Source organism: Onychostoma macrolepis, chromosome 17 (genome assembly GCF_012432095.1).
Source record: "Onychostoma macrolepis isolate SWU-2019 chromosome 17, ASM1243209v1, whole genome shotgun sequence".
Lineage (NCBI taxonomy): Eukaryota > Metazoa > Chordata > Actinopteri > Cypriniformes > Cyprinidae > Onychostoma > Onychostoma macrolepis.
The window spans coordinates 31,555,484-31,574,870 of record NC_081171.1 but is presented as its reverse complement, the minus strand read 5'-3'; the positions used below and the strand labels follow the sequence as shown (position 1 = coordinate 31,574,870).

At 38.7% G+C, this 19,387-nt stretch overlaps 1 protein-coding gene across 6 annotated transcripts in view; it reads right to left on the bottom strand.

The window, feature by feature from the left end:
- Positions 1-261: 261 nt before the first annotated feature.
- Positions 262-19,387, bottom strand: part of cdin1 (CDAN1 interacting nuclease 1) — an 84,056-nt gene continuing 64,930 nt past the window's right edge. For all 6 annotated transcript variants that reach the window (XM_058749056.1, XM_058749054.1, XM_058749055.1 and 3 more), the window contains one exon: positions 262-676. In XM_058749056.1, coding sequence (XP_058605039.1) covers positions 535-676 — 142 coding nt within the window. In that variant the 3' untranslated portion in view covers positions 262-534. The remainder of the gene's footprint in view (positions 677-19,387) is intronic.

Here is a 19,387-nt window from a genome sequence, read left to right as displayed (position 1 = left end):
TATGAGCCATAAAAGCCTGATGCATCAAATAAGATGCAAAACATAAAACACACATGCTAACTTTTTTTGGTTGAATAAACTGTTCCATTTCATTGTTTTTGACTGTATTTCGTACGTCAGGCATCGCAGGGTTAACAGTGCACAGACAGGAAGCTCTTGAGATCTCTGCTATCTCTCTGCGGCTCTTAAGAGAGGAAGAGGAAGTTTTGGAGAGCGTCACTCTGGAGCTTCAGAAGATACACAGACACTCGACACAGAATATATGAAGAACTCGCAACTTTATTACACTTTATTATCAAACACAAACAATCGCTGTCTCTGCGTGAACCGGGCCCGTGCGGCGCTCCGAGGGCAGATGAGGGTGACGTGTGTCACCTGTCTCAGCAGGATCTGAGGCGCCGGCCGGGGTTTCTCTCTCGAGCCGCTGGAGTTCAGTCGGAGTTCACCGCAGATGTTTGCCAGGAGTCTCACGCTGCAGGAAAGCTAAATTGCTTCCGGATTCACATCCACACCAACAAACGGCCCCGTGACGGGTCAGACTCGGCTCTGTGCCGGCCCCTGACACAGGGTTACGATGTCCGAGGGGAATCCGTCCCTCAGCAGGATCCCTCGGTCCCGCTGGCAGTCCAGCTCAGATACGAACCCGTACCAGTAGATGACCAGACCGGGACCAAACCTGCAAACAGGACAGAAGAGATTCGTTTTTCTGAGGAAAACGCACACCGAAAGTGATAATATGATAAAGTCAATCCTGTGGTCAGCAATGAAGAAAAGGTGTCGATTTTATCTCAGAACAAAATGTTAGCAACCGTTGACATGTTAACATTAGGTAATTGTTACACCGCAAAAACGTTTTGTGTGGTTTTCCAGTACAAATATCTAAACATCAAAATACATTTCTTTGAGAATCAAAAGAACTTGAGATACTAAGTTTCGTCTTCTGAAATTTGTAAAAGAAAAACATATGTTATAAGTTTACATATGATAGTCAACTGAGTTAGAAAAATATGAACACTTGTTACTGCCATGAGAAAAAAAAGAAAAAAGAAAAAAAAAGGTAATTGCAACATTTTAAATCTCACAATTCAGACTTTTTTTTTTATTCGCAATTCAGAAGTTTTGTTTTCAGAATTCTGAGCTATAAACTAATAGGCTTCAAATAGAAAAATCCATTTGGATTCCATACTTTATTAAATTCTAAAGTTAATTTTGATAGATTTGTTTCAGATATTAAGTTTTGCTTCTAAAGTGAAAGTATCTTGATGTAAGATTGTTTCATCTGTATTGGACAACAAGACAAACATACCAAGGAAAGCATTTTTTCAGCAGTTGAGTTCGGCTCAGCTCGTGTAAACACGGCTGTGAATGATCAGGTCATAAAACGTGCTTCTCTGAACTGAACTGTGTGTAATCAGCTGATTTACCCCTAAACCTTCTCACAAGCTATGTTTCCATCACCCTGCTTTTAACTGCATTTTAAAGCATCGCATCAGAAACGAGTGATGGAAACGCTGAACTTCGAAATGAAAATGCCTTAATTCACAAACAAGTTTCTACGCTCGCTTGAGGTGGTTTTTGACTTGCGCGAAAAAGGGTTAATGCAAATAATGGAAGATGGAAACGCATTTGTCGAATAAATTCCTCCATGCACATCAAAAAAGTCATGTGACTTTGCGAATCCTGACTAACCAGTGGACCGATCTCATTCACAGCATCTGAAATGTTGTAATGGTCGTTCTGTAATGCCTGAGTCGTTAAAGTATTTCTGTATAATTGTCTCATACGACTGCGTTCCCAAACAGCAGCATCCACCTCCGAAAGCAATGACCGCATTTACTGTGTTTCGGCTGCTCGCTCTGAGGCGCAAGTCATTTATTATTATGAAAATTATTATATTCAGTGGCTTCTCCTACTTTTCTTAGTGACGTGAGCCTGCAGCACAAAAGCAGTCATAAGCAGCACAGGTATATTTGTAGCAATAGACAACAATACATTGTATGGGTCAAAATTCAATACATCAAAAAACAAATTTTTGATTAGTAATATGCATTGCTAAGAACTTCATTTGGACAACTTTAAAGATGATTTTCTCAATATTTAGATTTTTTTGCTCCCTCAGATTCCAGATTTACAAATAGTTGCATCTCAGCCAAATATTGTCCGATCCTAACAAACCATACATCAATGGAAAGATTATTTATTCAGATGATGTATAAATCTCAATTTCAGAAAATTGACCATTATGACTGGTTTTGTGCTCCAGGGTCACATATATAGTGCCGGTTTATCAGGAAGTGATGATTTTGTTCTCTTTGACTCCTTGGATGGAAACAGTGCGTATTCACAAATGTTTTATGCAATATTCCAATTCTGCACATAAGCTAAATTCACAACTTTGGATGGAAACCCGGGTAGAGTCGGCATACAGTCTGATCCTCTCAAACCCACTGACGGACATCTACAGCAGCCAATCACAGGCAGCTTCACCACAGTAACTGCAGACAGACTGGAGTGGAGGCTTCAGATCAGACGCTCAGGTTACAGCTCGGTTTAAAGTGCACATGTGAATTCCTGCGCTCTCTTTATCACACACTGATTCACAGTCCTGTATCCCGAGCCAAAACTAACAGTCCTTCCATCACTAAAGAACCGCGGACGTTCCCTTCATTACCAGAATCCCATCCTTTTTATGGAGATGTTGTGGAGGTACAATATAAACATTTACATGCTATAAGACGAGAGGTGAAGCGTATGGAGGCTGGGATGAGATCTGGACAGAGAGAGAAGTGCTGATGATCAGATAAGACAGAGCTGTGATCTCACCGGCGCACATCTGGAACAACACGCTTCATCAAGGCCTTTCAGCGCTGAGAGCTATTACAGTGTTGTTTTTAACTAATTAACCCTCATGTTCTGTTAAGGCTCTGAGATCTCAAGGCTCTTAACGCTGACGTATCAGGCTGATAGTTCATATACTGTGACCCAGCGAGACGTCATCAGAAGTTCAAGCGTTCTTTGAGGTGTCAGAGAGTGATTATTGTGCACATTACACACATTCACTCCTGACAGCTGCCTGCTCGGATTCGTCTTGCTGGATTTTTCCACACAGAGTCAAACTGACCCTAAACAGAAACGGCGTTAGTATTCTGGATAACACACACTTCTGTGTGAAGGATATTTCCACTTCATGATGTAACAGACTAAACAAACTAAACCAAGAAAGAAAATATAAATATTCAAACATTGTTGAAAAGTCTTGGACACTGTGTGAAACATCAAATCTTCATTTGTTAGTGTGATGAACTACATGCATCCAAACATCAATGAAGAATCACCTCGGGACCAGATTTAAATATACTGTATACTGCCAGTTAACAGTATATCATACATTTTATATCGAATTTAAATAATCTTATTTATTACAAAAATAAAAACACCTTTTGTAATATATCATGGCCTGGGATTTAGTCAATATTTTTTGGCAATTAAAAAAACAAACAAATAAAAAACCCTGCTTTTTCCTGCAGTTTTTAGCTTCAATCCACCTCATGTATTTTCTTTAATTCTTTTATTATTATCATTATTATTATTATTTATTTATTTTTTTACAACTTTATACATTTCCATCATTCTGTATCCAGAATGGCCTGTTTCTTTAATGTTTTTCCAAAGTAAAATGAATAGTTTTCCATTTAGTCATTTTTAGTAATTTTCCAATTAGTCATTATTCAAGCAGAATATAATATTATTTAATTCTTTAATATCTATGACATTCTTTTACACAGTATATTATTTAATTTTAATGATGTGCAATTGTGGATTAATCTGGGGAATATTTTGAAAAAGGAATAAAAACCCGAGGGAATATATCAATTTTAATTGCATCTATTTCAGTGTTTCTCGACACCATTCCTGGACGAACACTGTTATCCAAACTCGTGCTTCTCTGCCTCCAGGAACACCGATCTAGTTGTGGCATGAATGCTAGTGGTAATAGTGTCCCTGTTTTATTTTAATAGTATTTGAAGGAAATAAATGTCCTATTGTCATACAGTAGCTCCGATTTGCCGGCATTAAATTGAAATCACCTCACTCTATTGATTTATCATAACTAGCATCAGATGGGTCGGGACGCCATGACTACGGACTGCTGGGTTTTGATGAGAAAACACGCAGCTGACTTCATCAGCACATCTGATATCATGAGGTCAGGGCTACAAACAAGCCCAACAGAAGCGAGCGAGCTTTCAAATAACAGAGCGCACCGGCGGCGAAGGGTCTCGGGTTAAATAGACGCGCTTGTAACCCTCGAGGGAGGCGTCCGAACAGCTTCCGCTCTGAAGGCAAAAACACAAAGGCCGCAGTACTTCAATGCAAAGGTTCCATAAATAAAGGCATAAACGGACACGGGGCTCCAATTATAATTGAGGTCTATTATGTGGGCCACCGCTTCGCCACCTAAATCTGGCACAAGTATCGCTCGGGGGAAGTCAGTGATCTTCCAATAAACATCTAACTGCGTAACGAGTCGGTGAAATTGTTTGTGAAATGTAGCTAATTTGGAGCGCGTTGGCTTTGGCGGGCGGAGAGAGTGGGATGCCGCTGAGAGCGTCGCTGGCAGACACGCTGCCATTAGGCGTAACGAGCGCCCCGCGTTTGATTTTAAAGCAGGTGCCATGCTGGTTAAAAGGCATTTTAATGAGAGCGCAGCACTTAAGAACAAAAAGCTGAAAGGAGGTGCTGAGAGAGAGTAAGCCGGAGTTTGAGTGGCCTCCTCCCCATCAATGCACACACATAATCACGCCGTAATTGAATAACTAATTACAGCCCTCCGCGGTGTCATCTCTGCTCGCCCGCCGGATCTTGGCAGCTTCCAGAGGATACCTTTCTTCATCCGAGTGGGAGTGCGCTGACATCTAAACGTGAACGTCCCTCCGATCGAGGAACACAAACCGCACTCAAACAGTCCTTCAGGTTTCACCAGCAGCAACACGTTCTGGAGGCTTTATTTTTGTGCGATCACGTTGTTTGAGGGTCTGTATTGTCATTGTGAAGTGGCTCTGCACTGCTCCACTCACTATGGATGGAGTTTACTCTGTGTGTAAACAGCTTCTGGCGAGTCTGTGCAAGGGTTTTGAAAAATTGTATATAACTACACAGGTGAGGTCAGAAGGTGATTTCAGCATGGAAGTCACATGTCGGTGAGGTTTCCACCTGAAAACACTTCATCCACTGTTTGCTGCCGTCTTCCCAAGAGTCTTGGATTATTCTTCACTAATCAGGATTCATCTGAAAATGCATCTTTTCCCCTATATTTTGGCTTCCTGTCCACACTGAGATCATGTTCTTATCCTGATAAAATAGAGCTTTTTAAAGATGCTCCCCCAAGTGAATCAATTAGAAAACACTGTTTGGTGCAGACTGTGAAAATTGTGATATTTGATAACTATGATGTTCAATCGTGGGACTCAGATATCTCTGTTTACACTGGTATATGCCTGTTATGTGCTGTTCACATTCACAGCATTGCTATATATATATATATATATATGAAAAGTTTATTTGCAAAAACAGATAACTTCGTTCATTTGAAATTTTAAAAATTCATGTTTTTATTGTGTTAGTTAGCTGTATTTTTAGTTATTTTTTAACCAAATCAAAATAACCCAACTGCAGATTGAGATTAATTGGAATGCACAATGAAAAAACATGATTTTTTTTTTTTAATTGTTAAAAACAGAGTTATCTGTTTTTGCAAATGAACTCTACATATACATACATATATACACACACACACACACACATATATATATATATATATATATATATATGTGTATGTATGTTACTTTCAGTGCTGGGTAGGTTTCAGTGCTAGTCCGTTTCTGATTACAGATCACATGATGGAAATGGTTGTTAGTAATGTAATCTAGGTTACTCGTTTTAGGTAATGTAATCTGACTAATTACTGATTACTTTTTATCTAAATTGATTTAAATTTACCATTAAACATGCCATATTTTTATAAAAACAAAAAGTGAAGAGAAAGAAAATATTCATTTTTATTTCCATCAACATCATAAAATTAAACATTAATAATTACACCAGGGTTTCCCTTGGCTTCACGACAGAACTACAGTGAGTTTGATTTGATAAAAAAAAATAATGAATTAAATCATAAAAATGTAAAATAAAAACACTAAAACGGAAATATTTAATCTGTTTACCTGTCAATGTGACCATTAACCGACTTCAGAGAACTGGGAACATACCAATGTGTTGTTTGAAATATTAACTTCCTCAGAGATATTTTATGTCAAAGAGGTTTGGCTGATAAAAACATCTGTGAATCCCTGTATTACATGAACCTACATTAATAAAGATGAAAACAGCAATGACGTCTCACAGCCAGACTCTTCCAGGTTGGAATATTTGTCCAGAATCAAGAGTTACTGAAGGACGAGTGTTTCACAGCTATATTCACTAACTTGCATAATTAGCCGTTTCATACGTGGTCTAATTGCTTGAAAGGTGCTTTCTCCCCAAATTCAGATGCATGTTTCACTCATTTATTTACATGGCATTTGTGAATATAATCAAAGCTAACAGGTATGACACACAACAAGACTTTTAGAAAGAAAAATTAAAACAGGAAAAAAGAATAATTGGGGAAAATCAAATTATGATTAATTTACTGTGAATAATTTGCAATCACGTAATCCATAAAAAGTAACTGTAATCTGATTATAAGCATTTAAAATGTAACATACTCTAATTACGACTACTTAACTTTGGAATCTGATCATGCAATCCAGATTATATACTACCCAGCACTGGTTACTTTGTAAAATCTTCATATTACATTTCTGCAAAGATAACAGAAAATGTCCTTGCAATTGCTGTCCTGCGGCAAAACATAAGGGCAGATGCATTTTAGACCATATGTGGAATGCTGAATAAGTGAGCGGTGAGATGTTTTGCTAATATGATAAATCATAGAGAATTTATGGTCTGGTTTCTTGGTATAATCCCAGTGCTTTTATTACAATTTATGCTTGCACAGTAAGATGATTTTAGCATTTTCTGATGTTTCAGTGTGGACGAGAAACACTTGAGATTTGCAGTGTGGACGGAGAGTGTTTTGAAATTAAATCAATGTTTTAAATGCATGAATATCTCAACATGCAACACATCAAAAAGATCAGACCCTCTACTTTCAAACAACAAAAAAAAAAAATCTGTTTTATTGTAGCTTCAAGCATTGTATTATTTTTTTAATCAACACTTGAATGTAGGTATGTTTCATAAAAAAGCAACATTTTGAGCAAAAAGCTGAGAAAATCACATTTTTATCAAATACTACATCTGGATCATATTCAGTAATATTATCAAAGCAAAGATGCAGTAGATGGCTTCCATCAGAGTCCCAAAGCTTTAACACTTTCTGGATCCACATTTCACTCTGTAACATTAGGCGGTTTTAATTTATATGCGGTTAGTGTTGATGATCGCATTATTTTTCATACGCATATGCTTACATATGAGATCCCTTGTTTCGGCGTCTTCCTGGTCTGTGTTTTTGATCGGCACTTTCTAGACTCATTCAGGAGATGCGTAACAGTGCCCCCTAGTGTATAACAGAGAAAACACTGAAACACGGAAAATTCCGTGTTTGGCAGGAAAGGAGTTCATGTAGATGTAAAATACTTGCAAAAAGTCCGCACACTCTACCAAAAATCACATGCGAGATGAAAGCAGACTGAACAGTTTACTGAAAAAAAAAAAATCAAGGCAACAAAGGCAGAATGCAGATATAGCCTGTGTTGAAGCAGCAGGTTCGTCATACTGAGACAGGTTTGGTGAAGAGACGGTGCTCCAGTGCATCAACCAGAACCTGCTATATCCCTCATAACACGAAGTAACTCACTGGTGACTCAATGGTGACTGGACGTCATTTATGCTACTGTAAAACGACCACATCAACTCAACAAAGAGAAAGGATTCAGTCCTCATACATGGGCCGGAGCAGAGGACGATGTGTCAGCGCTTCGGTCAGGGCTTCCTCTCGGCTGCTGATTAATTGCTGTTTATTTATAGAGCTCGAGCGACTCAAGGCTGCAAGCGAGGCGATATCAGCACGCAACCTGCGTCTTGCATATTTTACTGGACCGGCCCCGGGGCCCGCATTCAGGAGCATGGTCACGATAATAAAAAAAGCCTTCACACAAACAGGATGTTTAAAGAGAGCATGAGACGCGGCCTCGAACGGACGCTACACAGCCCACGATAAATAAACACTGTGTCCTACTCCATAAATATCACAAGGTGAACATCCTGACATCTCTGTGACACTGTGACGATGCTGGAGAGCTTTCCTTCTGTGCTCGGTTGATGTTATCGAAGAGCCTGCTGGCCACCAATAAACAAAACACAATCGCTGTAATGAACCCTTTACACAAGACTGTGATGACGCACTTAACGGTCATCAGCATCGTAAATCCTCCAAAGTTTTTCATATTTGTATTGTTTAAAAAATGTGTGGATATTTATAACACTATTCTTTGCATTACCTTTACATCAAATGACAAAAAAAACTCGCTAATGCGAGGGAGTTTCTAATGCAGCGTCTATGGGATGGACAGTACATTTGACATCGTTCTCTCTTCTGACTGCTGTTATCATGTGAATGCAAAAAAATGTATATTTGTGGTACTCTCCCATTCACTGCTCTTCAAGTTAACCCAACTATGACAACTTCCGCTGCGGAGAAACCCGGAAATGTGAAAAAGGTCCATTAAGCTGGAACAGACGGCCGTAAAGAGCAAGCAATCTTCCTTTAGGTGTACCGTTACACGGCATGTTTATGCTTCTATTTTCCCGCCGCTGATGAGCTTTCAATCCGGACGCGACGCAGTGGAAGTGAAATGTACCTCCTGTCGATACACCGGCTGAGATTAAAGCAGGATTAAAGCGTTCTATCTAAACACCTTGGAAACATCTCTGGGCCTTTACAGCTCACGTCTCATTTAGTCCCATCAGGGGCGGCTAACGGCCGCTCGAACCCTGAACCTGCGACACATATTGATAAGCTCATTAATGCGTTAGGCTAAAGAGAGCCGCTCTATCTGCCATGTGGCCATAATTGCATAAATCTGTTCGGCGCTCATTATCTCGTGCTTATGGATTAATGATCGCCAGGCTATCGGTGAGGTGAGACCCAATAGACGCCTGACCTGTCTGTGATAATGACTGTAGAGATGGCACTTCCAGATTTAGCCACATCATTTCCTCCGCAATGACAGCGGGCGGACCGAAGAGAACGAGAGCCCAAATCAAACGCTTGTAACATTATAAATCCTCACTTTTCAGCAATTTAGTGCATACTTGGTGAGTATTAATTTCTTAACTTTTTTTTTTTTGCTTTTAAAAGGGAAATGTATCACGGTTTCCACAAAAATATTGTGCAGCACAACTGTGTTCAACATTGATAATAATCAGAAATGTTTCTTGAGCAGTAAATCAGCATATTATTATGATTTCTGAAGATCATGTGACACTGAAGACTGCAGTAATGATGCTGAAAATACAGCTGCGCATCACAGAAATAAATTACAGTTTAACACATAGTCACATAGAAAACAGCTGTTTTGAATTGTAATGTATTTTTGATTAAATAAATACGGCTTTGGTGAGCATGAGGGACTTATAAAAAATAAAAAATCATTACAAACTTGCGTTAAATGTATACATTGATTATTTTGTGATTAAATGTGACTTTTGTCATGAAAATACCATCACAATGAAAACAAACAAACAAATTACTGGGCCTTTGTTTACAAAAAATCTGACTTCTTATTTATTTTGATTTTGGGGTAAAATATGACCCGGACACGTTTCAAGAGGTTCACTCAGGAATTTGTTCCTACAGGCAACAAGCAGAAAACCATCCAGAGGGAAAATAAATATGAGATAATCTTGAGTAATTTTTGATTATTAGTATGGTTGGACTGGCTCATCGAAGGTCAGCAGCCAAGACACTGCTTAATAAAACGGGATAAAATACATAAATTATTTAATTATTGCAGGTTGCGTCATATTCTGTGTTGCATTTCACTGTTTTTATTCATTTTGTGGAATACTGAATCTGTTTTTTTGTGAGTGAGATGAATTAATGCATGTTCACATTTATTCCAGAACTAAAGTTTCTCTCGACATGAGGACAGGAGAGCTTTCAATCAACAAATTGATAAAAAAGTAACTGGCGTTACTTATTTGAAAAAGTAACTAAAATATTTTCTTGTAAATTAAAACGTAATGCGTTACTTTACTAGTTACTTGAAAACGTAATCTGAATACGTAACTCGCGTTACCCACAACACTGCTCATATGAAGGATCTGGTGTCACACCGACTCCAGGATAAAAGTAGGTCAGCTATTGCACTACAGAGCGTGGGCTCGTAAGAGGCTGACCTTTGACCTCTCGCCTCAGATCGAGTGTCGGATGACCCGCGGTTCAGCAGGAGTGGAGCACTCTCCTCTCCATTGACCTCAGTGCTGTTTTCCATCACATAAATGGACGAAAGCTTTCATCAAGACCTCCTGCGAATTCATTAAAACATTACAGCACTTCATTTCACAGATAAGATGTATGAAATGGTCCATAATGAAACCAAGACCCACTTCAGAATGCAGGAAATATATCATCTGCTAACAACAGCAGAATCTATTAGTCGGGACAAATGAGAAGAAACACATCAGGACAATAGCTGCTCTTCATTACCAGACGAGACCTCGTGTCATCATAATGGAAAGCCACTGCATTGTGGGTAAGTGTTGGGCTGCTGATGATCATCGGCTCCTGTAACCTGTTACACAGAACTCCCAGCAGCCCCGGTGAATAATTAGCCGTCCTCTCTAGGGGCATCAAAACAAATCCTTTCAAATGGCCTCCATTCTGCGTCGGGTGGCTGTGGGGTGAGCGGCGTCTAATCCCGCTCTTAACCCCACGCGCTAATGTGTTTCCAATTAGCGGCGAGCCCCGCTGTAATCAGCAGCGGTTTGCAGTGTAACCCGAGCGCAGTCTGGCCAGAGACCCAGGCGCCTCGGTGCTGGAGTGTCCAGCGTCTCCAGACCCTCCTCTGAGATAAACACGAGTTTCTACCCACATGTGACTCTAAAAGTGCTTCTTTTCAACTAATCATCCACGAAAGGAGGCACTGGATCTTCAGAAAACCTCCATCAGGTTTAATCAGGAGGTCAAACTAAACATTACATAAGTTTATGCTGTTCAACTATATGTGACCTGTGCTGGCAAAACGAGTCACAATGAGCAAATTTTCAAAAAATAGTATTTTACTATAGACCTTCAAAATGATATATGATTTGTTGGAATCAGATGAAAAATTACTGAGCTACACCTGTTTGAAGTCGATGGAGTCAGCAAAGTCAATTTAGAGAAAAACTGATTTAAAGTTTTCTGAAGGTTCCAAAGGAAAAGCAACATTACATCTTTTCCCCCACTTCTTTTCTTAAAGTGCCCTATTATGTATTTTTGAAGATGATCTTTCATGCAGTGTGTAACACCGCTCTAAGTGAATGAAAACATCCTGCAAAGTTTTAAATCTGAAAGTGCACCGTGTATAAAGTTATTGTCTCTCAAAATAGAGAGTCGACTCTAAATCATTTAAATGAGACGTTTTTAAAACAAATCCCAAGCCGTTTCATGTTTACATCAACATGAAACATTAGCATATTGCCTCTCAGTTGTTGCGTGCGCAGACCTGAGAAAACTTGATTTTCGTGTTGGTCTGAATGAAAATGCAAATTCATTCTTTGCCACTAGGTGCCGCTTTCGTAACGTTAAAAACTCACAAACACTGCTTTAAATGAAATCGACCAATCACCGCAGAGTAGCGTCACGCAAAGGAGGGGTTTGGAAAAATGAATCGTTGAGCGAATCGTTTGGGAGTCGTTGAGCAAATAAGGTAAAAATAAATGCATATTATAAGAAAATGAAAGTGTTTTTTGGTCTTGCATGCATGTCAAGCTGTTGTTGGGGACTCCCAAAACAACATAACCCATAATAGGGGCACTTTAATAATCATTACTAGATTAATAATCACAATATAGCTATTTTTATGTTATCTTTATTGTTAAGAACAGATGCAAAAAAAAAGAACAAATATAAGAATGAAACAAGTGTATAGTGTATTAATGTTTTCGTTTTACATCTAAACATACGCATTCAAGTAAGAAAAACAAATAGTAAAATGTAATAATCACTTAAGTGTGGTCATTACAAATACATTTATTATTAAAACTACAAAAGCAGTTCAATCAAGAGCAGTGAGAGATTGCCTCTTTTCTTTTATCGTTTGATTAACATTAATGCGGCGGCCTATATTAATACAGTGTAATGCATGGATCTAATAATATAATGTTACACATCCAATGTTTTTCCCCAAAAGTTCCCCAAACGTTCACTTAAGATATAACAGATAATGTTTGCATGAATACTTATATATATTTAGCCTACTGTAAATCTGTGTATAGTGTATTTTAGAGGTTTAATTGCTACTTGGAGCATTGGGATCACTAGATGAAGGCTTAATAAATTCATGTTTGTGAAAACTTCAAATTCTTCATTTATCACTTTTTTTTTTTTTTTGGCCTGTAGCTCTAAATTAGCCCGTGTGCATTCACACTCATTTTGCCAGCACGGGTTATTTACATTATCAATTTCACTGGTAGTCCACTGTATGAAGAATTTTTGGGTATAATATGTCACAGTTTATTTTGCTATCCTCACTTATATAAAAAATTATATCTGGCGTCTTAATTTTTGGTTTGACTGTATAAGTACATCCAATTTTACCTGCATACATACAGTACACTCAAGCGAAGCAAATATATATAGCAGGGGTCGGCAACCTATGGCAATAGGGAAAACTACGTACCGACGTACATTTTGAGGTAATCATTCCTCATAGTTACACAGCCTGTTAAGATCTATAAATACTATTAAAGTGTGAGAATTAACCTGCGCTAGTCTATTTGTGCGAAAACCATTTGTGCGACCGCTGCGCATACGAGGCGCTTCAGATCAATGCCTCTGTGGTCTAACAGCGCTAGTCAATGTCAAAATGACTGATATGGCCAATCAAATCAAAGTAGGCGGGGTTTACCGTTCACAGACGCAGAGCTCGAATTCCTGCGCAAAGCGTCAGTTTAATGCTGAAAGAGAGCGAGGTAAGATGGAAATCATTTAATATTAGTCAACTGTATTATGATAGAAATGTTAAATGACCGACAGCTATATCCGGTGACGCAAACTACTCGACTTTTTTCTCAAATATGGCCATTTTGAGAGAGAATGAAAGAGAGAGACAGATGAAAGCTGCTTGTGTGAATTACCGCGTCAATGAAGCTGAGTTTAGTTACTTCAAAAACAGCGATTTTACCCCCTCGTTGCTGAGAAATATAATGTAGTGATACAGTATCAAAAAAGTCACAGACAAGTTTCTGAGCTCCTGAATGTTTCTGTGTGTGCGCAGCGCGATCTCCAATCTCTGTCAATTTATGAACAAATGCTTCAGAAACTATTTGTATGATACAGATAATATTTGTAAAAATACAGATTTTTATCTGAACATTTAAATTACATTTCAAATAAAGCATGCATTTAAAAAATGGTAGGGGCACAGTGGTTAACCAGAAAAAATTAAAAAGGGCACTTCATGCCCAAAAGGTTGCCGACCCCTGCTATATAGCAAAGCTCAACTGCTTGATTTTTAAGTATTTTTAAATATTAAGATACTATAAACATTAACATCATGATTTTCTGTGAAGCTGCTTTGAAAAATGCATATTGTTAAAAGCGCCATACAAATAAATTTCAGTTGATTACTTTTTTCATTTAACGTTTCCCAAAATTTGAATAAACTTTGTCGGATTAGTTTTAAACCCTGATTTGTGTGAAAGTTATGCAGTTTACTTGAAATAAACATTAAAAACCCTTAGCGTTTAATAGTTTGGATAGTCAGAATGGAAAAAAGCACTGAAATTTCAGTTTATGGATTTCACATAAATGAAAGACAAATTATAATTTTCTTACATAACTCTGGTAACAGAGCTTGATGAATGCCAACAATATAACATTTGCATAAACGGGGGATTGAATGAGCTGTCAAAATAACCACCTATGTACCATAATTTGAAGGAATATCCAAGTTTTTTTTAATGGGGCAAAATAATGCAGTAACAGGGTTGAAATGACTTGCCATTTTCTATAAATTAAAGATATAACTCAAAGATATATTTTTTCTTTTAACAGAGCTTGATGAATGCAGTCAACACTAGAATATTTGTAAAAATGGGGCCTCAAATCTGTAGAAATAACAATCTTGAAAAAAAATGTGACAAATAATGCAGTTGATATTGGTATTATATTGTTGTGTGATTTGTATGGAGGTGGGTGACATATCATCAGATTATAATACAGACATTGTTTAAAACTAGCTACTATTTCTGCTTCACGTCTAATAGTCTCTCTGCAAATAACAAGGATTTGTGTCTCTAATCCAAGAAGAAAAAGTCATGAGACACCAGAAGCTTATTTCAGCGGTGAATCTGAATCACGGCGTTCCACTGAAAGCTGGAGGAAGAGCGCTTATGAATAGGTGTGCAAGCTGGCTGTCAGACATCCAGAGAAAAAACACAGGAAAAGGACCCTAAAAATAAGTGAAGCCCATCCAAAGAGCGTCCAATGAGAAAACAGGCCTGGCTCTCGTCCAAGTCGCCACCTCTGCTGGTGTAACTGCGACTAAATCAACATGTCAACACGCCTTCATGCATCTCAACACTGCCTTCACTCCAAATACTGATAATACTGAGCCGTTACTGAAATAGGAGAGCGAGGGTGGAAAGATCCTGTGTGTGTGTGTGTCTATATATATATATATATATATATATATATTAAATCCTGCCCATTGAGAAGCATCAGATCATGATCTCACCAGCAATCAGAGGCTGAAGTTCAATGTTCAGCGCTCTGGGGGTCGAGACTCATGGGACCCCACGGGGCCCTTCTCAGCGGTCAACTAACTAGTGCTGGACCCTGACTGTCTGGGTGGGAAACTGAGGCCCCTCACACATAAACACACACGAGTCAAAGAAAACAGCTCAGTTCAACAGTTGATGAGCAATGAGAGCCTTTCACCAAGCCTTAAAATAAAACTATAGTTATACTAATCTAGAAATGGCAGAAATAGGGAAACTTTAATTGCAGTGGCCATCTCATCTTCTCCAATTAGGTATTATTTGGGTGAAAGCGCACACACACGCACACACACACACAGACACAGACACACACACAGAGAGACACACGCACACAGACAAAATACAAATAAATAAATGTGCAATATTCAAAATCCACCATTAAACCCTGATTTCTTTGATCACTCTGCAAGAAAAAAGGCATTATTTGATATGTAAAGGAACAATTGAGCAAACAGACCTCGTCAGCCTGTGATTGGCTGCAGGGATGAAGCAGCACTGGAGATAAAAGCTGCTCAATGTTTTCACAAACAAGCTGCACTGCAAATCAGATTTCACTGTCATTTTAAAAAATTTGCAAAGCAAACAAATCTCAAGTGGGTGAAGCATCCACCTCTGGGCCTCCGAAGCCTGCGAGACATGAGAGCGCAGCTAAACTAATTATCCAGAGGATCAAACTGGACGTTAAATACTCCAAACATGGAATAAAGGAATCAAACGGCGACAAGAAGGGGTCACGGCAAAGCCAAGCCGCGTCCCTCGGGCGGTCTGGACTGATTGTCACTCGTTTGGAGGTTGTTGAGGTTGGTGGGCTCAGGGGTTTGTCAGTCCGACAGTTTAACCCTGTTTTCAAAAGGAAACAAACAGACGGCTCTCCGAGGATGACAGCGCTGACCTTTCAGAGCTTAAGGAACGGGAAGAGGAAGGGGGGTGGAGACTTCTGGACAGAACTTAGAAACCTGTCAAATACATCTCCCCCTTCCTTAAGCACTATATATAAATATATAACGTATGTTATATATATATAAACTATATATTAATATACAAACAAAATGCTTTTAATACAAAAAAAACAAACAAAAAACAGTGAAATTACCAAATGATGGGCAACAATTCAAATAAATAAAATTACCTCCAAATGTAAAAAAAAAACAAAAAACAAAAAAAAAAACTGTATATTTATATGTAAACAAAATGATTTTAATATAAAAAAAAAACAAACAAAAAACAGTAAAATTACCAAATGATGGGCAACACTTCAAATAAATAAAATTACCTCCAAATGTACAAAAAAATTAATTAATAAAATAAATTAAATATACAAATCTTTCCTGAGACACTACAGACCTTCTAAAGGTTTCGTTGTATTATATTGACTTGTACTGAGTTTTATTAATGTTTGGTTTTCAGTCGATGGAGTTTAGATGCTTTATTGGTTGAGTGTCTTTCTGCTATACAAATATGTAGGTAAGAACACAAATCACCTATTGCACACAAGCGCTTGCGTGGCCGTTCTCCCTCATTCACATCTGAATGGAAGTGAATTGAACAGTAAATCCAGCGTGACCGACCCTTTAGAGGGTTTTCAGAAGGATTTGAGCTGTTGTCCTGCTGGAAAATGAATCTGAACTGAGAAATTCCATTTTAAATTCTTATTCAGTTCATCAATTTGAATTTAATTAAGATTTGCAAACAGGATGTCGAATTGTAATTCAAAATTTAATTTAAGCTCACATTAGTAGGAAAATAAACTGGAATAAAATTCAGAGAGCGTGCTATGTTTTAGCCACAAAATGTGATTGTAATAGTGTTTAAGTCTGAAGGTTATATAAGCCTTACCAACAGAACAACAGACTGAATGACCATTTTATCACTTCATGCATATTAACAGACAGAGCCATTTTTAGACCACACCAGGCCTCATGAAACCTGCAGATTTAAAGTTTGAGTTCTTTTAATTCAACTAGGAGACCACCATCTTCTACTAGCCGATCTTCTACTGGTCACACATTTACACGTGATACGAATTCGCAGGACAGAGTTCACCAAACTTAAACTTTAAAACATCAAAATTCACATGAGCTTGCGTTTCTGGTCTCCCGCACTCACGTTTATGAATGGAAGTCAATGGAATGAAATGTGTAGTGTGACCGGCGCTTTAGTCATTCAGTGTGTTTTCACCAAGATACCAGATATCAGATTTTAAAAGTCATGTTGTGTATTATATATACAGCATGCAGACTGAGCTTTTGAAGACGCTGTGTCCAGTTCTCAGCGTGCTGTGCATGTGAACGTCTCCTCTTGATCTCAGTACATGTGTTTGATGATGTGCATTTTCTGACCGGCCAGCACAAATAACGTTTTTTTTGTTAAACTGACAGCCCTAGTTATTGTGCGTTCTTTCAAGCCAAATGTGAGCCTGCAGCACAAAAGCAGTCATAAGCAGCACAGGTATATTTGTAGCAATAGCCAACAATACATTGTATGGGTCACAATTATGCATTTTTCTTTTATGCCAAAAATCATTAGTATATTAAGTAAAGATCATGTTCCATGAAGATATTTTGTAATTGTCCACCATAAATATATCAAAACTTAATTTTTGATTAGTAATATGCATTGCTAAGAACTTCATTTGAACAACTTTAAAGATGATTTTCTCAATATTTAGATTTTTTTGCACCCTCAGATTCCAGATTTTCAAATAGTTGTATATCAGACAAATATTGTCCGATCCTAACAAACCATACATCAATGGAAATATTATTTATGCAGCTTTCAGATGATGCATAGATCTCAATTAAAAAAAAAAAAAAAAAAAAAAGACTCTTATGACTGGTTTTGTGGTCCAGGGTCACAAATGATATTTCAACACATATGCATAAACGTGTTCATTTATATGTACACAAAGCGTTGCATGCATCAGAGCGACAGCTGCAGTCGTGTCCTCTGTTAAAACTGAAGCGATGGCAGCCCGCAGACATTTATTCTGCTCTGATGTTCCTAAAACACTTGGGGAAAAAAAAATCAAGGCCGGAGCCCTTTTCACTTTTCGCCTCAAATTGCCTCATCTCTCTGTCAGGGAGCCAAAGGGGACTCCATTAGAGCGGTCCGGAGCGGAGGCGCTCCCCCACGGGCGCTCCATTTAGCCGCTCGCTCTGCCCCGTGAAGCCTGTCCACATCAAATTAGAGCGGCCCCGTCCCCCGTATGATGGTTTGGGGCCCGCGCCTGTCACCGGCTGTCAACCGGACGTGCGGTTTGGGTACGTATAGCTGACAGGTAATCTTAATGTCTTCAATTAGCCCAATTAGTTCTGTCATAAACAATTTGATAAGTGCTCAAGCAACACAAACACACACACAGAGATCATGCGTTAATGAAAGGCATAATAAGGTTCATCAGTGACAGAGGGTCGCGGGTTCTCTCAGCTGGGCCGCGCTCTCTGATACCCACTCTCTGGAAATTGTACCATCTCCTTTCATTAGCACATCGCAGGCTGAGCATGTGAAAGCCTCTGACAAAACTCATTTGAAGGGACGGGCGGCAGATTGCCTGCAGCAGGTGCGGCGAGGAGATAAAACAACACGCTCTTCTGTCAGGGCAGAAACGCACCACCCAAACACCTCCACACGGAAATACTGCGATGAATAGCAGCAAAGCGGATCAAGGTCGCTGTAGCTGCAGTCCATGTTTGGTTTGGTGTCTCCTTTCTTATCAAAGGCTGATGTAAACGCCCACGCCGTCATTACACGTGCTCCTGTTGTATTGACATCCTCTGAGCTCACGTACGCTGGGCCAATATTTACATGCAATCTTTACATAGAAACACACTGAACTGAGAGGTCAGATTCAAAGCTTACAGAGCAAGCGGTAGCGTTAAGGTGTGGTTGCGTTCTACAATGCACAGAGAAACCAAGCCATTACAAAAGCGTGATTGGGAAAATGTTCCCCACAGATTTCGTTCATTTTCAAGTTGGTCACTTCAATTCACCACACTGACCAACAGAAAGCAGCTTGAAGCTGAATTTTGCGTAAACTGACATATCAGTATTGGTGAAAATTATATTTTAGATCTGTGAAAAAGCCATCCAAGATAGCGGAGAAGGCGTGAGCAATGTATTTTGTTTATTTATATATATATGACCCTGCAGCACAAAAGCAGTCATAAGCAGCACAGGTATATTTGTAGCAATAGCCAACAATACATTGTATGGGTCACAATTATACATTTTTCTTTTATGCCAAAAATCATTAGGATATTAATATCATGTTCCATTAAGATAGTTTTTAAATTTCCAACTGTAATTATATCAAAACTTAGTAATATGCATTGCT